Below are 25,246 nucleotides of genomic sequence, written 5' to 3'. Positions count from 1 at the left end.
CCGCGGTAGTGACGGGGGATCCGCGGAGGAGAGGGCCCGGCAGGGGTCAGCCCGCCGTCCGCCGGGCCCGGCCCAGCCCCAGCCCCCACTTCCCCCGCCCCGGGGCCCTGGCTCCCGGCCTCTGTGGGCCGGGGACCTGGGCTGGCGCCGGGCAGGGGTCCTGGGGGCTCGGGGGGCGGCTCGGAGGCGGCCGACGGTGGGGGCGGCTTCTGCACGGAAGGTCACGCTGCCCTGCGAGCTGATAATTGGGGAGGACAGACCGGGCCCTGTGTGCACCAGCTGCTGGGCCCCAGGCGGGCTGGGCCCCGGGGGGGCAGGCCGGGGGCCCCCCGCTAAGTCGCTCCGGGAGAGCTGAGGGCTGCGCCGCCCGGGCCTGGAGACAGTGCCCCTTTCACCCGCTGCAGCCCGGGCGGGAGAGCGGGACGTGCGGGCGGAAGTCCCTCCCCATCCTGGGACGTGCGGGCCAGCCCCGGAGCCAGGGACGCCCCGGCTCTGCGGGCGCCGGGAATGTGGGGGGCAGGGCGAGCGGTCGGAGGAGGGAAAAAAAGCCGGGAGGTCTCCGGCACGCGGTGGGAAGCGCCCCGGCCGCTCGCGAGGGAGAGGAAGGGGCCCGTTGCCCTCCAGCAGTCCGCAGCCCCAGCTGAGGATGGATGGAACGACGGCTTAGGGAGGGGTGGGGTGGGATGGACTTGGCCCAGCAGCAGGTGCTGGGGGCTGGGGACCCAGGGGCCTCTTTGCTGGCCCAGCGTAACCTGAGACCAGCCCCCTTCTCTAGCTGAAGAGCCTGCAGCTAAGTTTAGCCCGCCTGGTGATAACCTTTGCTTAAAAGGCAGAGAGCACACTCCCCGGCACCCCAGCTCCCAGTCCCTGCCCTTTCTGGGATTGCCCTCCCTCCTTGGGGCCCCAGAGCCAAGTCAGTGTCTGGCAGCCATGTGCATGCTTGGTTCCCAGGGGCTTTTCACGAACCCCAAGTGCAGGGCCAGAGGGCACCTAATGGGGACAGGAGGTGACAGATAGGATGCGCCACAGGCTTTCTATCGTGGCCTGGGATGGGGACTCAGAGGCTCAAGCAGGACCATTAATCTTTCTCTGGAAAGGGTCCTAGCCCCTTCATGTTCCCACACTACCCACAATGCGTTGTCTGAGGTCCCATCTTCCCTTTTGCCTGTTGCGCATCCTTTTTCAGTAGTGTCCTCAGCCAGAAAGAGGGAGCTCAGTGCCCACAGAGCATTACTGATGCAGCCTGCCGTTGTCATGACAGCAAAGACATCACTGTCGTCATGAGAGCATGCTCACTGCCTCCTGGTCCAGGTGACTCAGCAGACAGACTTGGGGAGTTGAGGGGGTGGGCAGGCTAAAGCAGTGCCTGCCTGAAGGGCGGACTTCCCACAGACTCTGTAACAGTAAAGGGATTCTTGGTAGGTGGAGTTTCCACAGATGGTGGAGAGGACCTGACCTTCCATCAGCCCGGTGTCCAGGTCAGTCACCTGTCCCAGAGATGAGCTTACAGAACATAAAGCGGGGAGGGGAGCACACAGACCAGCCCTTGGTCTGGAGAAGGGTTTCTCCACCTTGGCACCATTGATGTTTTGGGCTGAGTAGTTATGTTGTGGGGTCTGTCTTCTGCATCATAGGAAATTTAGCAACATCCCTTGTCTCTACCCACTAGATGCCAATAGCATCCCTCCAACCTAGGTTGATGACAAAAATAATCTCTAGACATTGCCAAATGTCCCCTGGAGGGCAAAACTTCCCCCAAGTGGAGCAGCATTGATCTGGAGACTAGACACTGTGTGCTCTGCTGCCGTGAAGCAATCCTGCTATTTGGGCAGCATGGGGAGGTTGAAAAGGGGAAAATAAGGCACCAGGGGGAGCATGGAGCTTGAAACAGCCTCTAGAACCTCCCCTTTCTGGACTGATAATCCTCTGCCTGCCTCCTGTGTCTTGGCTGATGTGAAAGATGAAACAGACAAGGCTAGGAAGAATAAAAACATATAAAAACATTTATTCACTAGGAATAATTGTGGCAGACACAATCCAGTGAAAGCAGCTCAATCCTGCTCAGTTAGGCTAGTTGAAAAACCATGCTTTAAAAAAAAGAAAGGAAGACAGGCAAACAAGTGTTTTACAGGAGCAACAGACTTCAAGGTCACCCCCACAAGACACCCTGCACAGCAGGGATGGGGACAGGGAGGATGACCTCTTAGGGCCTGTGCCTTCGAAGAGGTGCTCGGCGGATGGGTGTGGTCTTCTTGGGTGTCTCCTCTTCTGTCATCTCTGCCGAAAGCTCTACTCAGAGGATTGGAGAAATAAGAAAAAGCTGAGTCACAAAGATGGTGAAAAACAGATCTCAGAGAACAGTGGGATGGCCCCAGACCACACCGCAGAAATCAAACCCAAATTGCGCGAGGGGAGGACACCTGGGGGAGTCCATCTACACAGTAGGGCCCCATCGGAACCAGCCTCACCACCCAAGTTGTGCTCCCTCTGGGCCAAGGCCGGGGGCAGCATACCTTCCTCGCTGGACTCATCACTTGAGAAGACAATTCTGGGTTTCTTTTTGGAAACTCGCTGTTGGGTATTTGGATGCCGATGGGCAGTACGGCAGGACTTAGGGGTGACAAAGTCACCGTCTGATGAGGCTGCAGAAGCCAGATGCTGGTGCCGCTTTGAAACTAGAAAAGGCAGAGACACCAGTCCCAAAAAAAGGAACCTATGAGAGGAGGCCTGGTCTCTCCACCCGTGGGGCTGCCTCACATACCAGTAGAGGGTTTCTTGGTGGATGGGGCTCTCTGGCTACCCCGTTGGCCAACCTCCAGGTCTTCTACTGCATCCAACCCTCTGGTGTGGCAGACCCGAAGCTTCTGCTCAAATTCGTCAATTATAGCCTGGAAGGGAAGAAGAGATGAAGAATAGGCCTGGAAACAGTTTTTTGTTTTTTTTTTTAAGATTTTAAAATCTTTTTTTTTTTAAGATTTCTTAAGATTTTAAGATTTTTTAAAAGATTTTATTTATTCATGAGAGACACAGAGAGGCAGAGGGAGAAGCAGGCTCCATGCGGGGCACCCAATGTGGGACTCGATCCTGGCACCCCACGATCATGACCTGAGCCAAGACAGATGCTTAACCACTGAGCCACCCAGGCGCCCCTGGAAACAGTTATTTCTATGATGAAAAAGAAGTCCATGAAAAGACACAGTAAAAACTAAAATGCAGAACACAGAGAGAGGCCAAGCTGAGAGGTGTACATTCTGCCTGACTCAGGTATAGGATGTTCTGGAAAAGGCAAAACTGTGGCAACAGTAAAAAAGATCAGTGGTAGCTGGGGGCTTGGGGTCCAAAGAGTGGGGGAAGCACAGACACTTCTCTGGCAGTGAAACCATACTGTGTGATACTATAATGATGGACATAGGCCACGACACACTTGTCCAAACTCACGGAATGCACACCAAGAGTGACCCCAAAGGTAAACTATGGACTTTGGGTGATAATGATGTGTCAACACAGATTCATCGATTGCAGCAAATGTGCCACTTTGGTGGGGGATATTGATTGTGGGGGAGGCTGTGTGTGTGTGGGGGCAGGGGACATATGAGGAACTCTATGCCTTCCACTCAATTTTGCTTTTGAACCTAAAAGTGCTCTAAAAAATAAAGTTCAACTTTAAAAAGAGAAAAAGAAACAGGAATTGAAGACAGAAAGACCTGGTCTCAGGTCATGCTGGTGACTTGGCTGCAGTGCAGCCTGAGGCAGGTGAGGCAGGCCCGGGCAGCACAGACACAGGTGTCTTTGCTAGGGCTGGACCATACTCACCTTGCCCTCAGGCTTGGCTCCACGCCGCAGCTTGCCCACGACCGACAAAAAATCACCAAAGATGGACTCATCTGACAGTTTATCCCCAAAGCAGTCAAAGTTGTCCAGCATCTTGCGGAGGCCTCGCTCGGTGAGCGGCAGCTGTGACACACAGTACGCCAGGTCCCGGTACTGCCGCTCAGTCCTGCAGATGGCAAGGGCTTGTAGGAAGCAGCGGGATGCAGGGGTAAAGGCCCGTCCTGCCTGGGCCTTGGAGGCTCCCACCGCTGCGGGGAGCCCCGGGGGGAAGGCAGTACCTGGCTGTGCGGAAGCGCTGACACAGCTTCTCCACCAGGCTCTCAGTCTGCTTGTCCTTGGTGATGTAGGAGAGCAGCTGCCTGAGGAAGGGGAGACGTGTGACCTCCCAGGGCCAGCTCAGACCTGTGCCTGACACAACCCCGTCCCTCCCTGGGCACCAGCCTGCTGCCATCCTCCTGGTTGATGGAGAAAATCCCCTTGGCCATGGCCTAGGCCTGCCTCAACATTCCTCCTGCCCTCTTCGTATGCTATCGGCAATAGGTACACCCCACGCCCCTGAGAAATTTTCACTGAGAATGGAAATTTATAACAAAAGCACTGCCGTGTAGTGAGGACTACTGTGCCTACCACCATGTTAGAAACTTTCTTGTACTGAACTTGCTCAGGAACTAAGGGACAAGTCTCACAGGCCTCATCCTTTAGAGGAGGAACATGCACAGAGAGGTTAAGTTATTGCTGGAGGCCCTATGGCTAAGAAGCAGAGCCAGAATTCAAGTATAGATCCGTCTCCTTCCTAAGCATCTACTCCATGAAAAGTGTGCTTCTGGGCCCGGGGAACCATACTTCATGATGATGTGGAAAGGTTCTTCCTCCACCCCTCCCTCGGGGTCTGACAGGCGGCTGATGATATCTGGAAGGAGGTTATAGATCGCGTTGCCCTGAGACAGAGAGTGTCACGTTATAGAGATGGTGGTGTGCCTATTTCCTGAGCAGCGAGCCCTCAGCTTCCTCACTGCCTCTCACCTTGTGGGAAAGCTCATTGAAGAAGTTCTTGGCCAGAGCAGTGATCTGAGGCATGGGGTCAATGAGCAGCACAGCCATCTCGCTCACCTGACCCTTTACCTTCACCATGTCCTTTAGAATCAGGTGCGTCATCACCAGTCCCGCTGTTTTCCGCACTTGCTGTGCTGGGTCCCGGAGCCTGGGGATGAAATCTTAAATCACTGGCAGGAAAGGCCCTCGGGGGGAATCTATTACCCTTTCTTCTTCTTCTTCTTCTTCTTCTTCTTCTTTTCTTTTATTTAAAGTAAATTCTATCCCCAATGTGGGGCTTGAACTCATGACCCCAAGGTCAAGAGCCTTATGCTCTACTGACTGAGCCAGCCAGGTGTCCCTCTATTACCCCTTCTTAATGTGACAGTCTAGAAGCAGTTAGAAAGCTGGGACCAGGGAAAGAGGCCAAGCTTGCAGTCAAGGCTTGGGATTGAGGCGCCAATCCTTTTGGGGCCATACAAAGCCATGGCCTGTACAGGCCAAGTATCAAGCAGATGTTCCAAGTAATGCTAAAGACCAGACAAATACAGTTTTAGTGATTCTCATACTTGCCGGATTACAGCATCCCAGAGCTGGTGAGGCCTGCTAAAGTGTCATGAGGGATCTCCTACCGAGCATACAGATGAGGTGTCCAGGGGTCCACCAGGTTTGGGAAGCGGATGGCCAGATCCCCAGTAGCAATCATGAGGTTAGACCGGACAATGGGGAGTGAGGACTTTTCCAGCATTGTGAACAGCAGACGAAGCTGGGAGTCACAGAAAGTGGCACTAGGGGCCAGAAGAGGGTCATCAGGGAGACTGTCCAATCCCCATCCTCTCAGAGAAGGGACTAACGCCCCAGGGCTTACCTGATCATGCAGAACTTGCCCAGGGCAAGTGAAGCTGCTGCAGAGAGCTCAGGGTTACTGTAGAGGCCAGGGTTGTTGCAGACTTTGAGTAAAAGCGGAACAAAGGCAGCCAGGACCTGTTTGCCTGTCAGAAGAACAGCTCTAGGTTTGGGACATGTTACGCGGGCCAGGGAGCAGACCCCTCAGCAAGTCTTACCATCTAATAGCTCCTTCTCGCAGATGCCGCGGATGAGCTCTGCCTCTGTGTCATCAGCAGTGGCACCCGCCAGCCCCATCTCCTCCTCCATGGTGGTCTCGGAGCTGGTGTTCTGGTGGGATAAGAAACCAGACGTCACAGCTTATCTGGGACAGTGTTGTTGACTAGAATGCATTTTGCAGGAATGCATCTGGGGAAAGGCAAGTGCTGCAAAAGTACTCCTACGACTGTCAAATGTGTCTGTGAAGAGGGAGGACTCCTCAATTAAACAGGAAAAGAACTAGGTCTTTGTCATTTTGTTTTCATGTTGCCAAATCTGAATTGGCAAGTTCGAAACAAATGGCATTTATTTTCAAGTTGCCAAAGCATATTCCTCCATCTCTGAACTCGTCCTCAGAGAAGCATGTCATGTCCTGTATACAGTCAATAGATGGATCACGTGGACAATGGTTCAAGGTCACAGAGGTCAGACCTTATTCCACTGCTGCGAGGCTTATTGGACTGCAAGGCATCACTGCCTCTAGTGGAGAACACAAGGTCCCCATCAGGCGGCAGGCCCAGTGCCCAGGGCTGATGGGAAAGGGGGGGCAAGTGCGTGCTCATCCTCATAAACAGCACCTCCGGGGGGGGGGGGGGCAGCCTGTACTGCAGGCCGAGGCCCCTAACACAGTGCTCTGTGTTTCCCTAAAACCTTCCTTCCTGGGTAATAGTGTACGGCCTGCTCCATCTTTGTTCTCACTAATCTTTCCCAGAGTAATAGCACCAGGGAGCAGAGTGTCTTCCTTGTTTCATTTATTGGTAGAAAAGCACAGATCCCCAAGAGGAAATGTGAATGACCCATGGTCATGAAACAAATCTGGGCAATGGTTGACAGAGAAACCCAAATGCCCAGGCACTTCATTCACCTTCTCCTTTGGGTCCTTAGTCTTCTGCTCCTGTTCCTCCTGAAGAACCCGGCGCCGACAAAGCTCTCCGCTCACTGCCTGTTCCAAATGTACCAGCTGCTGCAGAGCCACATCTCCAGCCAAAGACAGTAGGTTCATCAGTAGGAAAGTGGGGAGCACAGGGGTGTCCTCTGGAGGAGGGGAGGGGGATAGCCGGGAGAAAAAGACAGAATCAAGTCTCACATGGCCCTGCACCCTATTTTGATAGATCTTCTTCTTGTTTGTGTGCTGTACACAAACTAGCAAAGAAGTAAGAGATGGGGACAAGGGAATGGTAGAAGCAACTGGCCCAACCTAAGGGTCTTACAACAGTGAGAGTATGGTCTGGGGTGGGGAAGGGGCTGGTATAGAAAGTAGTATTGGCAGTGGCTGCTGGCCTGACAAGGAAAGCAGTAGAGTCTGGCTGCTGCCCACTGAGGACCCTCTTTGCCTACTTACTCGGGCCCTCCTGGGTGGTGCTCTTCTCTCCCAAATTCTCCAGGGCCTGTTTTGCACAGCCCTGCAGTATCTGGGCACAGATCACGTCGGGGCCCTCTGCCAGTTGGTAAATGAGGGTCACTGCCACCTCTTTGAATGGGATCCAGAGTGGGTCTGGGTGGACAAAGCCTGCAGAGAAGGGAGAAGTCACTCATTGCAGCCAAAGGACTCGATTCTACCCAAGGCCTTCATGATAACTCACCTCTTGTGATCACCTCCCGCAGTCGCTCAAATAGCCTATGTTCCTGAGGCAGCCGGAAGGGAGGGTGACGTTTGCTCAGAGAAGGCTGTTGAGAACAGCAAAGACAAAATGTGCCTATGTGTTGAGAGTGGGTAAGAGGAGCCCCACTCTCCTTGGTTTGGAGACCCCCCCATACCTTTCTCCTGTCAGAGAGGTTGGCGATGGCATGGCACACCTGCTGGGCCAGCCGGTAGTCTTGTGGAAACTTCTCATCCAGCCCTATGTTCACCAGTGTGTCTAAGTTGCTTCCCACAATTTCTGGTTTTCCTCTAGGAGAAGGAAGCCACAGAGTTAAAGCTAGTCGGGGACAGCACTCTGTAGGGAATAATGCCCAGTGGGGTAGGTAACAGCAAGCACTCTGTGCGAGGCTTTGAGAGTCCTGGAGCGCTACACAAGAGGCTCTACAGGGCTGGCCCTCAGAATCCCTCTCCCTGTACCAAATCCCATTATTTCTGTTGGGCGGGGTGGGGGGGCTGGTACTTGCACTGTTTTACTTTTCATTTAGGTAGCCAACTACTACCTGGTACAGCTGTGGGCCTGACTGCTGGTACCGAAGGGAAGGGAGCCTTCTCAGAGCCCTCCCTCCGCCTCTTATTCCTACTGCCTGTCTGGACCTGAGCCTTACCGTGCCATCATCCCAAGAAGCATGACAGAGGAACAGCGCTCCAGAGGAGAGCAGGGGACCTTCTGGGTTGCCCGCTCCCACAGCACCTGGGTCACTGCTGGCTTCAGTTCATCCTTCTGCACAAACTCACAGAGCTGGAGAAAAAAAAAAAAAAAAAAAAGGCTCAAGCCAGGAAATAACAATTCGCCTGATCCTTGTTCCACTTCTCTGAAGAGAGCACTGAGAACCCGAGGTGGGTAAAAGCAATGCTTAGGCACAGAAAAGGAAGGAGGAGGAGTCTGGGGAAGGGCTTCCATCTCTGTCACTTTTCCATCCTCATGCCCTCAAAACTGCATTTAAGATGACATTTTCAGAGTGACCTTGTTGAGTTCTGTGTGGATCCGTGGCTCTGACCACATTTTGGAGATTTCTAGTAGGTTTTGGTGCTGTTACAACAATGCAACATGTCTAAAATGGAAGTCTGCATCCCCCCTTGCCTTTTCATTTTGCCCAGAATACCAACACTCTTAGTCTCATATGCTTGAAACTTCACAGTCAACGTTTCTTCACTTCGTCCCACCTACTCTTTAAAATTCATCTTCCATTAAGTGCAATTCCATAGCTTTTCCTCCAAGGCCAGCCCCTCACCACTGCACACTGACAGCAGCCTCCTCTCCACCAACCTGTATGTTCCTGTTGGACCAGTCTTCCCAACACCTACTTCATCATGCCATACCTCAGCTCATCTTTTAGAAACAGCTCTTCTTTGCCTACAGTAGGAGCTCCGGGACCACGAGCTAGCCTCCTAGCCTGGAAGACTTCAGGCCAGTGGCTGCCACGGGGCTCTTCTTTGCCCCAGAGAAGAGAAAAGGTGGCTGGCAGGAATGCTCCACCTAGTGGATGCTGGTGGTCAGCACCACTTCCGCCTTCAGGCTCCACAATCCAAATGCTTCAAAGCACATGGGCCTCACTAAAATGGGGCAAACTGAAAGTCCTGGACTTGTGAAAGGCATTCAGGGACCTTTCAATTCCGTTCCAACCTACACTCCCACTTTATCTTTTGCAGGTAACAATTTCCAGCCAGAACACAATCTTCACTCTGCAACTTTTTGTGCTCTTTCTTGGCTCCCTCCTTTCTCTAATTCTCTGTATCCTGCTCATCAAGACGCCGCTTAAGTCCTCCCACTGTTCTCCTTCCCACATACTCATCAGAGAAACATACAAGGTAAGAGTATGTTTTCCGGAGCTCATATTGCCTGTGTCTCTCCCACAAACCAGCTGTCATTAGCCAAGTACCTTAACCTCTCAGAGCCTCAGGACCTGTCACCGTAAAATGTACATTAGCAGCATCATTTCAGAGGGTTGTATAAGCATGATGCAAGCTCCTACGAGCAAACTGCTGAGGACAGGCCTGGCATATATATAATAAGTGTTATTATATTACCATTCCTGCTACAACCATTACTTAGGCCAATTTTTCTGGCACTGATGTGCTACCTCGTTCTATAAACGTTTTATGTTTTTTGGCTATCCACTATATTGTTGGTTCCTTTAAAGTTGGAAACTTGAAAATAATCTTATATTCTGTAGGGCTGAGTAAATTGCTGAACACACAGTAATACTTATTGAATGAATAAAGAAAGTAGAAGTAAGGGGGTGCCTGGCTGGCGCAATCAGAGGAACGTATGATACTTGATCTTGGGGTGTTAGGGGTTTGAGCCCCACGCTAGGTGTAGAGATTATTTAAAATAACTAAATAAGCCAAAAACAAAACAAAACAAACAAAATAGAAAGAAAGTAGAAGTAAGGAGACTTACAATTTCCTCAAGACACTGGATGGTCCCAACTGAGGCATCCACTAGCAGCAAAGAGAGATTTTGAATCAAAGCCTGGGCCTTGGCTCTGTGGGAATAGCAGAGCAGAGGTCATTAAAAACTGCTAAGTTTGAACCCACAAACAGGTTATTAGGGCTATCCCACTATAACGTCGGATAACTATGTAGGATGGGTTTGACTGGAAGTCTGAGCTCCACTGAATCCCATTACAGATCTATGTCCGATGATTTCAGAACTCCTCTAGAAGGATGCCCCCGCATCCCCACCATTCTTTTAGGAGACTGCAGACTCCTAAAAGACTGTAGTCCTATGAGAAGCCGACCTCAGAGAAGTTGGCAAAGGCCAAAGTACCACATATACCTGGCGGAGTCCCCTTTGGGGTTGAGGTAAAGTTGGCGGTAAGCATTAAGCACAGCTTCCCGGACACCAGGCTCCTTAGACCAGATGAGAGGCAGCATGCGGCGCACCCCAAACAGGGCCTGAGGTACCCCAAATTGGAACACCATCACAAAGAATTCAATCACCTCCTGTACCACTGAGAGGATAGATACAAATATCACCCATTACTTGGCCAAATTCTCCTAATACTTAAAGACAGAACCTTTCTTAGTGTAGCAACATGCAAGTGGAAGCTTTCCTTACTCTCCCTGAGAAAGTCAACTCCCGATGGCCCTATCAGGAACTGTGTGTTAAAATGTGTATGCTCCATGGGGATATACACAGCCAAAAGAAATAAAGAATCCAAAAAATAAAAATAAAAAAAAAAAATAAAAAAGAATCCTTGCCTTTTTAAGGAGCAGATAATTATCATTAAAATATGGACAAGACTGATTTTCCCAACCCCAAGACCCAGTCCTTACAGAGAGGGACACTGGCATACCTGTTGTTGTATTTTCATACATCATCTTGCTGATGATGCCAATGGCCTCTGTGATCTTCAGAGAGAAGCTATAGGCGTCCTGCAGATACTGCACCAGCATCTCCTGCTTTACCAGTTCATCATTGTCCCTGGATTTCATAGGCTCTGACACACAGGGCTTATCTTTACAGTCTGGCTGTTTTGGGCCCGTGTTCCCTGCAGGCCCCTGGGTATTCTCCTGTGTGGAAGCTACTGGGCCTAGGAGTTAGACAATTATAGGATGGTTATTCCTTGAGGGCATATGGGGCAACCCAACACCTGTAACATCCCTGGACATTTCTTTCCACAGTGGGAAGTTCTACATTTAGAACCTACTCTAAAATATCTTGGTTAGGGGCACCTGGGTAGCTCAGTGGTTGAGCGTCTGCCTTTGGCTCAGGGTGTGATCCCAGGATCTGGGATCAAGTCCTGCATCGAGTTCCCTGTGGGGAGCCTGCTTCACCCTCTGCCTATGTCTCTGCCCCTCTCTCTGTGTCTCATGAATAAATAAATAAAATCTTAAAAAAAAAAAAAAAAAGATATCTTGGTTCATTTCTCAAAAAAGACTCCTAAAGTCCTCTATGGTTTAGAAACACCCTTTCCCTCCACCAAATGACTATCTTTTTTTTTTTTTTTCCCCAAATGACTATCAATCTTAAGCCTTTGGGCTGCTTCTGTTCCAGAGTAGAGCTCTGACAGCTCTCTGGATTTCTTCAGCACTGGGTTCTGTTAGCCAGATCAGCATCTAGCATGAAGTCAATGGCACATAAATACTAGTAGAAATGTTTTGTTTGCTAGCTGATAAAGGAAAAGGAATTACCTTTGAAAATAGTCTCCAGAAGATTCAGGAACCTGGTCTCCTCTGACACTTCTGGGTCCATGTGACTAAAAGGTTCAGACTCCTGGAAGTGGCCTATAGCTTCCTGAGTGAGAACGATGACCTGCCTGTCAGAACATCCACCTGTCACCAACTCAGAACTGACAAAAGTGTCAATGCAGTCTTCTATAAGGGAGCCTACCTCATGGTTCCATAGAGAAGCTAGACCTACTGCCCCAAAGAAAAGGAACACTTCTCATGCTTACAAAGTTGAGAAACACCTATTAAAGGCAGAGCTCAAAAAACACTTCTCCCACTTCTACATTGACAATGTTTTACTACACAGTCTTCAAAACACTCAAATAAGGCTTTTCAAATCTTGTGGCAAACATCTGCTTAAAAACTTTGCTAAGTCAAAGTCTGTGAAAAATAAGAATTCAATAACTGGTTAATTTATGGTATATCCATACAATGGGATTCAATGTAGCCATAAAAAATAATGAGGCAGCTATTTATTAGGCATATATATTAAAAACACACAATACATGGTTCAGTGAAAAAAAGCAAGGTGGTAGACCAGAGGGTAGAACACTCTATCATTTGTGTAAGAAGGGGAGGAAAAGAACATGTTTAACATGTCTGTTATCTCTGGAAGAATGTGCAATAAACTCAGAATGTTGCTTCCTTGTGGAAAGAGGCACTAAGTGGCTAGGAAATAGGTCTGGAAAGGACTTTACGATACATGTCCTTTTTATAATTTTAAATTTTGTACCATGCAATGTACTAATTTTTTAAAAAAAGATTTTATTTTTAACTAATCTCTATACCCAGCGTGAAGCTACAATACATGTCCTTTTTATAATTTTAAATTTTGTACCATGCAATGTACTAATTTTTTAAAAAAAGATTTTATTTTTAACTAATCTCTATACCCAGCGTGAAGCTTGAACTCATGACCCCGAGATCAAGAGGGTCCACCCACTGAACACCCAGGCACCCCTCAACCATTTCTATTTTACAATGAAACTGAGGCCCAGGAAGTTTAAACAACTTACTTGTGATTATACTAGAATTATACTCAGACTTTCTTTTTCAAATGGAGAACATTTGCATATATAATTATAACATTATTTACAATTAGTTGTTTGTGAAGTTTCTTAGAACCTTTCACATACTTGTAACTAGCCTTGGCAAGCAACTGACGGATGCGTGTTTTCACACCTTCAACAGTCTCTGTATTAGCAATTGCCTCAGGAATCTCCTCTTCTTCCTGGGGAAGCTTTAGCAGCTGCTGCAGAGTAGACTTCAACTCTGGCAGCATGGCTTCCCACTCCTCCTCTGGGTCCAGCACTGTGGCTGAATGAGAAATTTTCACTTAGACCCTTTCTTTGGACTTTCTGACAGCAAGAAGCAGAAATGGCTAGGGTGAGCAGGAACTACTTACAAACAGCTGCAGCTTGTCTCTGGGCCCTCATCTCTTGTAATTTCTGTGTCTCCTTCTTCAGTGGTCCAGCGAGGTCAGTATCACTAAGCTACCAGGGTCAAATGAGTATCAGAGTCACTAGGTCACAGAATTTGATCCCCGTTTCCATTTAATTCCTTCTCTTTGGGGTAGATCAAGCTTACTTACCTTGCAGGAAAAGGGATTGTTGGCAAGAAAACTGGCCAGGAGCTGAATGGCATTTTTACATACTAGTACCGACTTGTCTGCCAGACGACCCACTGCTAGGGACACCACTGCTTGGAAACGTGTCAGTGGGAGAGCCTGCATGGGGTACAAAGAGAAGGATGAGCTCACACCCCACACTATCCATTCTGCTAAAGGTGATCTGGAAGTACACTCTATGTGAGCAACCCACTATCTATTTATTTTTAAGATTTTTTAAAAAAATTTATTCAGAGAGAGAGAGAGAGAGAGAGAGAGGCGGAGACACACGCAGAGGGAGAAGCAGGCTTCATGCAGGGAGCCTGACGTGGGACTCGATCCAGGGTCTCTGGGATCATGCCCTGGACTGAAGGCGGCGCTAAACCGCTGAGCCACCAAGGCTGCCCAACCCACTCATTCTAAAGGAACTTTTCGGGATCCCTGGGTGGCGCAGCGGTTTGGCGCCTGCCTTTGGCCCAGGGCGCGATCCTGGAGACCCGGGATCGAATCCCACGTCAGGCTCCCGGTGCATGGAGCCTGCTTCTCTCCCTCTGCCTACGTCTCTGCCTCTCTCTCTCTCTGTGACTATAATAAATAAATAAAAATTAAAAAAAAAAAAATAAAGGAACTTTTCTATGGGATATAGAATAGTTTCTCTTCTAAGTGGTTAAGACATAGTATGGAGGGGATCCCTGGGTGGCGCAGCGGTTTGGCGCCTGCCTTTGGCCCAGGGCGCGATCCTGGAGACCCCGGATCGAATCCCACATCGGGCTCCCAGCGCATGGAGCCTGCTTCTCCCTCTGCCTGTGTCTCTGCCTCTCTCTCTCTCTGTGTGACTATCATAAATAAATAAAAAAAATTAAAAAAAAAAAAAAAAAAAAGACATAGTATGGAGCCAGGTTTAAATGGAGCCAGGCTTCCTTGTCCTTGATAGAGGAAGACCTTTATTACTGGTAGTAACAATGTGAATTCCAGACTATTCTATGGGATACTGGATTCCTTTTTCCAGAGTACTGTATGTGTTTATCATGTGTAAAGTTATTCACCTTCTGCTGCACAATTCGGGTGAAGAGTTGTAGAACACGGCTCCGCACAAAGGAGTTGACATCATGGCCATGGGCTTGCAAGGTGTCCAAGAACTGGTCTCTGGTGTCTCGGGCCGCTTCTTCCAGTTGATCACCATTCAGAACCTGCAGGACCATCTCTGCCATAGCTGCCAGCACAGCATTGCGCATCATATAATTCTAAGGGAGAGCAATAAAAAGGGTCTGAGGCTCCACACTCCAGTCCTAACTCTCCTTCCCCCAAACTCTTGGGCCTGTCCAGGCACAAAGAAGTGGCAAGGCCCTCAGTGAAGGGTAAGCTTGCTTAACTGTGACTTTTTCAGGTCAGCTACTTAGGTTTACCCCTGAGATCACTAGAAGGGGCCTCGTCTGCTCAGAGAATATAGAGACAAAATAAACAAGAGGCCCAAACAATTTTCCCCCATAAGGTTCATCACATATATGCACATTTGAAAAGTGTTCATTTCTACCTTTCGTTGGGAGGCCTCAAAGCCTTTGATCTTTACTAATAAAACACCCCCTTCCCTCCCACTCCCCTTCTCACATTTTACTGACAAAGAGTGAGACATGAAGCACAAGTCAGCCCCCAGGGTGCCAAGCAAGTCCACTGCCAGAATCTGGTGAATAGGGATTAGGGCTTCTGCCAAGCCAGGAGCCAGAGAATGGGGTCTTGCACAAGAAGTTCAAGTGAATTAGATGACTGAGTGGACTGTTTTTGTCTTTGACATTCACCTACGAGTGCCCTGCATCAGTTTGGGAGGCAGCCAGGCAGAAAGAATTGAGAGGCGGCATTGTTTGGAGAGTGCAGGCGAGCCAGGTGGTAGGAAGAACGGAAGGGGCTTCATCCTGAGGAACGGAAGGGACTCAGAATCACAGCTGAGTGACTCTCACTAGACCTAAGGTGTGGAACTGCCAACCCCCCACCAGACCAGGATAAAACCAATTGATACTGAAATGGGGATTATTCAGTGGCTCTTTAGTCAATGAACTTTATCTGCTTCTCTGTAGGAAGAAACTGTCAAGAGTTATGCTTAGATACCTTGACTTCATGGGAAAGCCATCTTCTTGTTCTAAAGAACAGCCTTATAGCAATGTACTTAAAATCCCCAGACGAACTGGAGATCCCCAGGGGGCCACGTACCTCTCCATCCAGATAATCCAGCAAAATGCACATGCTGGACATCAGGATGGCCGGGATGCGTTCTGCTAGTTCTGTCAGGAAGGCTGCAAAGCCCTTTACTCCCACAGGGTCCCGACTCAGCTCCTGGGGACACTTTTGTCCAATCTCTCTACACAGGGAAGAAAACACAGCCACAGCAAGTTAATTCACTTCCTAGTAAGGGAAGGTAAGACTGCTATCTAACATATGAAGAAATCTAGAGTGCACAGAGAAAATACTTCCCACCTTTCTGTGTCTTCCCCGAGGGAGGGGAGAATCAGAAACTCAGAGAAGAGTCACCTTACGATCTCTCCCACTATGCTCTTCATTCCATAATCAGTCGCCCACAGACTCACAGCCGCCACCAGTACGGATGCCAGGTGTTCAAAGTGCTGCAGCATCTGGATGATTTTCACACTGGCACCTGTGGACATACTAAATGTGAGAAAAATTATAGGCAAAATGGAAAATATGGGGCAAAGCAGAGGGCTAACTTACTGAGCATATGGTTATAACGTGTCAAGGCGACACCGAGCAGGCGTGTTATGGCTTCCCGGGTGGGGCGGTTCTTCTGGTGACTAATAGTGGGGTTCTCCAGGAGGCGGTAGCAGCAGCCCGTAACCAAACTAAGAAAGGAAGGGAAGGAGATGTGAAGTCAGCTATATGGATTCCATTCTGTTCAGGCCCTGCATCATTCATTCTCCCTCACCTGCCCCCAAAGTCAGGGGCTTCTAGCTTTCTTCATTCTATTGCTCACCTTCTATACCAAGTTGCTTTGCTCTGCTGACCCTAGATAGATGTTCTGATCTTCAAGATGACCAACTTTCAACAGTTATGATGCCTACGCAGAACCCAAATAGATGATAAAAGGTAGGAGAAAGTAACCAAAGACCTCTCTCTCTCTCTTTTTAGAGATTTTATTTATTCAGGAGAGAGAGAGAGAGAGAGAGAGAGAGAGAGAGAAAGAGAGAGAGAGGCAGAGACACTGGCAGAGGGAGAAGCAGGCTCCATGCAGGGAGCCCGATGTGGGACTCGATCCTGGGACTCCAGGATCACGCCCTGGGCTGAAGGCAGGTGCTAAACCGCTGAACCACCCAGGGATCCCCCAAACCAAAGATTTCTCACAGTCCTCATCTGATCAACCATTCAGCTGCATGGGATGTAGCTGATCATGCCTTTCTCCTGGAAACACCTCTTCTGGCCACATGCCAGACTCCCTTCCCCAGGGTACAATAGGGATTTCTGCTCTCCTCTAGCTACACTTACTGATTTAGTAATCTCATTCAGTCTTGGGGCCATAGATAGCATTCATATAAATACACTGTATTCCCAAATGAGTACCTTAGCTGACCTCCCTCCAGCGCTCCAGATTTGTACACTCAACATCGGAGTCAGAGAACATTGCTAGGTTGTCTGGTAAGAACCTCAAACTTTGTATCCAAAACAGAACTTCTGGGATGCCTGGGTGGCTTAGTGGCTGAGCCATCATGCTCAGGGCATGATCCGGGAGTCCCAGGATCAAGTCCCACACTGGGCTCCCTACATGGAGCCTGCTTCTCCCTCTATCTATGTTTCTGCCTCTCTCTCTCTCATGAATGAATAAATAAAATCTTTAACAAAACAAAACAAAAATCCCAGAACTTCTAATTGTCCATCCCCCGTCCCATTCCCCCCACCCGACCCCAAAACATGCCTCACAGCCTTGCCTGTATTTCAGTTATTGGCAACTCTGTTCTTCCGAATGCTCAAGCACATACCCTGGGGGAGTCATCCTTGACTGCACTCTCCCTCAAATCTCACACACATCTGTGAGCTCATCCTGTAAGCTCTACCTCTGGGAAACAGGTACAGGATCCATGCACATCCCTTCATCTCCACTGCCACTCTTGGGTTGAAGCTCCCACCATCTCTTGCCCAAGTCACTGCAACAGCCCCCTAACTGGTCCCCCGCTTTCTTCCTTTCCCTTCATAGTAACCTAACAGTAACCAGAGCTTGATGATCCCATTAAAATTCAAGTCAGATCACCTCACTGCTCTGCTCTGAATCCTTGAGCGGTCCCAGCTCATGCTGAGAAAATGCCAAAATCACCACAACAGCTAAGGGTCTACACACTTGGCTCTGCACCACCTCTGGGACTTCATAGCGTGTCCCTCTCACTGCGTGGCTGCCCTGGCCTCGCTGCTATTCCCTGTCCTGTACATGCCAGATACATGCCCTCCTCGGGCTCTTCGTACCTATGGTTTTATTCCTTGACTTTCCTATTCCTCCAGACCCTCTCATGGCTCACCGGGCTTCTTCTTCATCTTTGCTCAAATGTCACCACTTAAAGAGGTCTTGCTAGGATAGCCGATTTAAGACCGCAACTCTTCCATCAAACTCTCCAATCCCCACCCCTACTGTTCTCCACAATAATAAACTATAAAACACACCATATATTTTACTTATTTAAAAAATCATTTTCTGCTCTATAAACTCTAAGAGGGTAGAAACTTTTGTTTCCAGTGCCTGCCATACATACCAGCCATGTGCTCAGGAGACACTCAGTGAAGTCTGTGTCACGAATGACTAATGGGATTAAAGCTGAAAAATTCACGGTAGTTTCTAACATTTATTATCTACTTCCTAACAACTCAGTGTTATGAGTATACTTCTATGTGTTACATATAGAAGTGAGGCATGAAATGAAGTATTCAGAAAGATGTCTGGCAACAAAGCCCTTGTTCGTCACAGCTCACTAACCCATAGGCATCTTAACCACCCACCTGACAAATTCCTCTTCAATTATTGAGTGGTTCCACAGGTGACGAATATCCAACTGGAGCAGCTGTGTTAGAAGCTGAAGAATTGGTTGTCTCTCTTCTTCCCAGTCAAAGCCATGGGCTGTTTTGGCCCGGGCTTTCTTCCCCTAGAAAAGGGTCATATATTTAGGGAAATATAAGGAAACAAAAGCAGATTAAGCTCTGCTAGTCCGAGTGCCTAAACTATCCAGTGTTGAGACAATGTAGAAACTAACACAGAAGACGTATTACAAGCTCTAAAATATAGAGGAGGTTCTTGTCAGGGAAGGATATGCTGTGATACTTTTGAATACTTCCCCATAAACCCTAAGTAAGGACAGAAAAGATTGCCAGAACTGTTGGATTCCCTTCTTTCCATTTCCCTACCTTTCTAGGCCCCATATTAAGTAAGCCAGAAACTGCCAATTACCTTCCCAAGGTCCAGGTCCATGAGGTTTGTCTGGCTGCTCATGGTCTCAAAGGATTCCAAGAGGCGTATCAGAGCATAGCAGTTCATTTTGAGAGCATTTAGGTGGGCACTCCTGTCTGACACACTCAAAGCTGCATCATCCAGGATAGCGGGAAGTTCCTGGGAATGACGGGATACCACTAGAAGGGGCAGAATCTGGAGTCAGCTTCATTCACTTTCCTCACACACCCCAACTTCAAAACACCTTTTGCATTTGCAGCCATCAGATTACCAAAGATCTGTGTTTCATCTCTCAGTGGCCACAACACAAGCCAAATCCTTTGGGACCCCTGACCTCTTTACCCTGAACATGCCCTGTCCCCACTCTCTCACTCCAGCTACCCTAGTTTCTCTCTGGCAACTGGAAGAACCCTCTTATTAAAGAGAGGTAGTTCAAAAGTAGGAAATATTTCTTGTTGGTCTGCCCTTACAGCGAACACACATAACTCTGTATTGCCCACCAAGATTACAGACCTTAATAGGTCAAAGGTCCCCGGGCTTAGCCAAACCAACTGAATCACCACAGCCTTGATATCATCACATGGCTGACAAAATACAGGAGTAAACAAACAATGACAAACACCTTCCATCACCTAACCCCTGACCCACAGATACCTTTTATCAGGAATTCCAGAGTATCTTCCTGGAGGCCAGGATCTATACTTCGAAAGTGACTACGAGGGAAAGAAAGTGTGGGGGTTAAGACAGGAAACTGCAGATCCCATTCTAAATCAGATCAAACCTAAGAATCTAATACTTAAAAATATCTGTGAAATTGCTCGAATGAATGTGGTGTTAAGTTGGGTCAATGCTCATTAGTAGGGATCTCAGCACCCAGAACCTTTGTCAGTGCATCTATAATTTGGAATTTCAGGACTAACATGCAAAGTTAGGGTAACTAGCCACTGGTTCTTAAAGTACCAGCTAGGTGCTTTATACTTACTGTAGAATGCTGTAGACTGTATCAAAGTGTTCCAGCATAGCCAGGGACCCCTGAGCTCGGAAGGCAGCCTGAAATGCTATAAAGATGAAAGAAACTAATTAATATGGAGGGGAGAGGCCTTTTTTGGTAAATTCTATTGATGGCAGAAAACTGAGTTAATTACTTTTATTGGTTGAAACACCAAAAGAGCTCATTTCGATGTAACCTATTATAATATCTTACATTTGTCATGTTTTATAATGAAAGCCTTGCTTGAGTTTCATGACATCTGTGAGTTAGATAAAGCAGATGGTATTATGCCTATTTTACGGAAAAAGCAATGAAGTCTCAGACTAGTTGTGTGACTTGTCCAGTGTAGTTAATAGTGAGGACCTATTTTTTTTTTTTAATTTTGAAATTACAAAAGTGGCAAAAACCATACAAAGTTCTTACACTTTTCACTCTGATAATGTTAACATCTTATATAACCACCACTCAAGAATCTATTCTAAATTAAGAAATTAACATTAACTGAATGCCATTAATGAATCTACAGACTTTATTTGAATTTTGTTGGTTGTTCTATTTGTCCTTTTCCTGGTCCAGGATCCCATCCAGGGTCCCACAATGCATGTAGCTGTCATGTCACTTTATTCTTCTGTCTTTGTCTTTCACAATTTTGACACTTTTGAAATGTGCTAGTCAGTTATTCTGTAGAATGTTCTTTGGTCTGGGTTTGTTTGCTATTTTCTCATGAGGTTATGCATTTTTGGCAACATAACTGTAGAAGGGATGCTGGATTCTTTCAATGCATCATACCAAGGAGTACATGGTATCATTGCCTTATTACTATGTTAACTTTGACCACTTGGTAGTATTTGCCAGGTATCTCTATTGTAAGTTACTATTTTCTGCTTTGCAGTAATTAAGTATCTTGTGGGGTGATACTTTGAAGCTATGCAAATATCCTGTTTCTCATTACATTGTGCCCCTGAACTCCACAATTCTACAACCAACAGACTGACTAAACCTGCTCCTCTCATATTCTACTCCATTTCAGTTAATGGCAGCTCCATTCTTCCACAAGCCTTGTCATCATGCTAGTCTTCTTTCTTTAACCCTAAAATTCAATCCATCAACAATCCTGTTTGCTCTCCTTTCAACATCTGTTCAGTACCTAACTTTTCAGATTACCTCCACTGCTATTACTCCAGGCACGCTAACTGGTACCGCTATATTAGCCTCTCCATTGGTCTCCCTGTTCTTCCCTTGGCCCTCATACTCTGTTCCACAGAATAGTGATACTTTTAAAATGTCAGACCGTGTTACTCCTGGGCTCAAAACCCAATGGCTTTCAAACTTACACTGACGCTGTATCTTTACTATGACCTACGAGGCTCTAGCTTAGTGCTCCTCCAACTTAAATGTGCATCCAAATTACTTGGGGATCGTCCTAAAAAATAGATTTTCTGATTCAGTAGTTCTGGGTTGGGTCTTGGATTTCCAGTAAGTTCCTAAATCATGATTCTAATGTTGCTAGTTTGAAGACCACACTTTGAGGAGCACAACTCTAAGAGAATCTGCACCACTTCTCACCTGATCTCCCTTTCCCTAGCTTACTCCACTCCAACCATATTCGCATTTTCCCACCTCAGAGACATGGCACTGGCTTTTCTTACTGTTTAGAATGCCTATGAGAATTGGCATAGTTCACTTCCTTGCTTCTAAGGCCTCTGCTCAAATGTCACCTATTAGCAAGCATTATCAGATCATCCAACATAAAATGTAGTTCCTACCCACCACGCTGTATCTTATCTTGCTTATTTTTCTCCCTGGCACTTGCAACTATCTGATATATATTGTATTTATTTATTCCTTGTTGAGAACCTTGAGAAAAAACTGTCAACCTGTCTGTTTTGTTTACAGTTGTATATCCAGTACCCAGAATAGTGCTTGGCACACAGTATATTGTTAGTAAATACTTTTTCAATAAATTAAACAATTTGATCTTGTAGAACTTATAATTAGGATTCTAAACACCAAAAGCAATGAAATTATTATAAAAAGAACTCTAAAGAGAGTGATTATCTATTTAAAAAATAATGCATTATGGGATGCCTGGGTGGCTCAGAAGTTGAGTGTCTCCCTTTGGCTCAGGGTGTGATCCCGGGATCCAGGATCGAATCCCACATCAGGCTCCTTGCAGGGAATCTGCTTCTCCCTCTGCCTGCGTCTCTTATGAATAAATAAAATCTTAAAGAAAAAAAGAAAATTTTAAAAAATGATGCATTATAATACCCAAAGAACAATTTGCTACAGTGGGCAGCCTAGGCAACTGGTGATGCACATATCAATACAGTATGGAGAGAACAGTCTATCTCTCCTCTATAGTGGATACTGTTGGCTAGCCACCTACCCATTGACTTCCATACTCTGCATTCTTTGCTTACCAAATGGTGATACGTCTAGGTTTGGGGAGGCTCCTAGATAACGATCTTTTTTTTTTTTTTTTTAAGGTTTCATTTATTTATTTGAGAGAGTGTGAGTGAGCAGGAATGGGGAGAAGGTGAGGGCAAAAGGAAACTCCCTGCTGAACAGGGAACCTGATGTGGGGCTCAATCCTGGGAGTCCAGTATCATGACCTGAGCCAAAAGCAGACAGACATCCAACTGAGCCACCCAGGTGCCCCAATAATCTTGATCAATTTAGACAATCTAGGTGATTCCATTTCCCTTACCAGTAAATAGTTAGGGAAACAGGCAAAATCAATTTTGGCTAACTCTGATTGGGAGGCTTCTGATAAAGCTTTAAAAAAAGAAAGAAGAAAAGATAAAATGAAAGAAGAAAAGAAAAAATCTTTTAAAAGATTAAAAAAAAATCACCCTTTCTACCTTTGGAAATCAGAGCTAGGAGCTGCCATTTAGCAACCATGATGGGAAGGCAGAGAAGAGATAAGACGGAGTTAAATTCTAGCTGATGTATTAACCAACACTTCTTGTAGGAGTTAACAAATTAAGTAGGCAATTATCTCTATCTTACAAATGAGGAAACTGAGGCACCAAGAGAATAAGTAACTTGTCCAAGGTCAAAGTGGTAGAGCCAAGATTCAAACAGATAGCTTGGCTCCTAAGTCTTAATCTCTACTTTATGTACCTCTCCAAAACAACCTAACCGACACAAGACCACTTCCAATAAGTATAGTGACATTATGGGATCTTGTTGATAATGTATAAATTGCCTTGTTCATCTGTAGGTTTCAAGGGATAACTGCATTGTACATATGCTGTTCAGTGTTGCAGCTGTACATGTCCCTCCCACCCCCAATTATTGCATACTCTTGGAAACAAGAGATCTAGACTTTTAAAAAATATTACCTGATACAGGTCAAGCAAGTCCCATACATTCTGAGAAAGATACCCTCTCCTGTAACTTTTAAACCTACCAGAACTTAATTTTGGCATATGGTAAGAGGTAAAGATCAAAACTAAGTTTTTGTCCAAAGAGTAGCCACATACATCAAGACTGTTTATTGAATAATGGAGAAAATGAGGTCAATGTGTATGTATACTTCCCATGTAATACATCCCAAGCAATGCTAGGAAAAAATTGACTAGGAAAGACAAGTTCTTTGCCCTCATGGAGCTTAGTGGTGTGGTGGAACAGAGAGACGATATAATTACATGTAAGATGGTTGTTTTGAGGTGCTAGGCACAGTAGCAGCTATGGAGTCTTACCTCTGAGCTGTGATGGAAGATGTTTGATCGACAATATCTCTTGCACAACATATTGATTCACTCTTCCACTTTTCAACAACTCCTCTGGGGATATGGGTAGATGGAACTCATACAGTTGGGGCGACATCTTTCTTCCACTGACTCACAGGGCTGGAAACCAAACAGCAAACAGGTCAGGGTCTGTAAGTAAGGCCTGTCTTTTTATCTGGATATATTATTCCTCCCCTCTCCAATATACGATGCTTATATTAAACTTATTTCAGGCTAGTAATGTTATCTTAGAGGATGTGAGATCAACCCTGAACTAGAAGCTAATTCTAGTTGTGACTCTGTCATTTGGTCATGTCACTTAACCCTATGAACCTCATCTGCAAAACGAGTTACCAATCTCTGATTATTTTACAAAGTTGCTCTGAGGATCAAATGAGTCAAAGGGTATGAAAATGTTTAAAGAGTTGTAAGGTGGCATATCAATGCATCACGTTAGCATTATTATTTCTGTTTTTATGGACAAAGCTTAAATACTGAGAAAATGTCTCACCCGAGGCCAGGACAGTGGGCCAGCATAGGCTAGTGGGTGTTCCGGCCCCAGAATGGGGAGAGTATCAACATTTAACATTTGTTTACTGTGTCACGTTCTTGTTAGGCTATCTAAATACATATCTGATCTAGTTCTCCGAATGCCAATCTCAAGGAATGCATCAAAATATAACCCAGTTTACAGATGAGGAAATTGAAATTAAGAAAGGTTAAGCAATTTGCCCATATTCCGTTGCGGATCTGTTTCTACGGCATCTTACCCCAAGAATATACACGCCTGCAACCTCTTCGCCTCTCATACCCGGATTAATACCGCGACATCCCGCCCCGCACCCAACATTCCTAGCCTTTCATGCCCCCAGCCCATTAACACCACACCTCAAGAGTTCGCCCGCCGCTCCTCCGACTCGGGTTGTGAGGACGAAAAGAAGGAAAAAACACGGAGTGCACAATATGCACCAATCAGCACGGCAGCACTCGAGCGGGCAAAGAAACGAGCCAATCCCCGGCAGGCGGAGGCAAAAGCCCGCCTCCGAACCAGGCGCCGCGCGGGCAAAGCCACAAACGTGGAGTTCAAATCTCAACGGCCGCTAGGAGGCCAATCGCGACACTCCCTGCAGAGACCGGCCAATCACATGCCAGAAGCCGCCGGAAGGGCGGGGCCTAGACCCAGTACCCGCCTCCTCGTCTCCCGGCCGCCTACTCCTGCGGCGCCCCTAGCTGGGAAGTGGTAGTGCCCTGGGCTAGGGACCCACTCAGTCACTCCCCCCACGTCCCCCAGTACTGGAGGCAAGTCCAAGCTGGGAGTTGGGAGGCTGAGGCTCTCATCCACGTTCCGCCATCTCCTCTGCTATGTGACGTCCAGCAGGCCACTTCACTCTCTGAGCCTCAGATCTCCTCCCCTGTATAAAAGGGGTAATAAGAGCAGCCTCAGCGCAAAACTGCTGTGAGGCACAGAAAAAAGAAGCTCGGGGTTCCAAAGTCCGCACCTTCATCTTCCTCACAGTTGAGGGACGCCCCAGGAAAGGGTGAATTTTCTTGAAATTCAGTTTTGAGGCGTCCCAGGCAACGACGAGACGAGTCCTCAGCCCCTCCGGCGTTCCATGATTTCTGCAGGCGAACCGGAAACGCCTGGGCGGGGTGGGACGGGAGGACGTCAAGGCCTCCGTACGACGGAACCCGGGGGGCGGGG

General features: G+C 47.4%; 1 protein-coding gene and 1 non-coding gene across 4 annotated transcripts; both read right to left on the bottom strand.

The window, feature by feature from the left end:
• Positions 1–1,986: 1,986 nt before the first annotated feature.
• NCAPD2 (non-SMC condensin I complex subunit D2) lies at positions 1,987–25,177 on the bottom strand. Of its 3 annotated transcripts, XM_041736820.1 has the most exons (33): positions 25,044–25,177; positions 24,433–24,956; positions 23,515–23,664; positions 19,802–19,877; positions 19,474–19,532; positions 18,820–18,998; positions 18,375–18,517; positions 16,110–16,237; positions 15,912–16,035; positions 15,594–15,741; positions 14,435–14,632; positions 13,374–13,508; positions 13,188–13,275; positions 12,919–13,099; positions 11,747–11,871; positions 10,909–11,145; positions 10,389–10,563; positions 10,011–10,095; positions 8,215–8,348; positions 7,726–7,858; positions 7,551–7,635; positions 7,310–7,477; positions 6,833–7,002; positions 5,928–6,039; positions 5,732–5,855; positions 5,496–5,651; positions 4,855–5,032; positions 4,675–4,769; positions 4,110–4,190; positions 3,814–3,997; positions 2,762–2,888; positions 2,514–2,675; positions 1,987–2,289 (listed from the first exon to the last, which is right to left on the bottom strand). In XM_041736820.1, exons 3-33 carry the CDS (start codon positions 23,639–23,641, stop codon positions 2,204–2,206), a joined length of 4,203 nt encoding a protein of 1,400 aa, XP_041592754.1. In that variant the 5' UTR covers positions 23,642–23,664; positions 24,433–24,956; positions 25,044–25,177; the 3' UTR covers positions 1,987–2,203. The 3 variants fall into 3 exon arrangements, with proteins under 3 accessions (XP_041592754.1, XP_041592753.1, XP_041592755.1); XM_041736819.1 differs by having other exon boundaries at positions 24,433–25,171; XM_041736821.1 differs by lacking the exon at positions 24,433–24,956 and having other exon boundaries at positions 25,044–25,171.
• Positions 19,077–19,404, bottom strand: LOC121480471. Its single transcript, XR_005984987.1, has one exon. It is a non-coding gene; the product is annotated as a small nucleolar RNA U85 (small nucleolar RNA).
• Positions 25,178–25,246: the final 69 nt, after the last annotated feature.

Source organism: Vulpes lagopus, chromosome 21 (assembly GCF_018345385.1).
Source record: "Vulpes lagopus strain Blue_001 chromosome 21, ASM1834538v1, whole genome shotgun sequence".
In the NCBI taxonomy this organism is placed as follows: Eukaryota; Metazoa; Chordata; class Mammalia; order Carnivora; family Canidae; genus Vulpes; species Vulpes lagopus.
The sequence above is the reverse complement of the archived record's forward strand: the minus strand, read 5'-3'. Positions and strand labels throughout refer to the sequence as shown.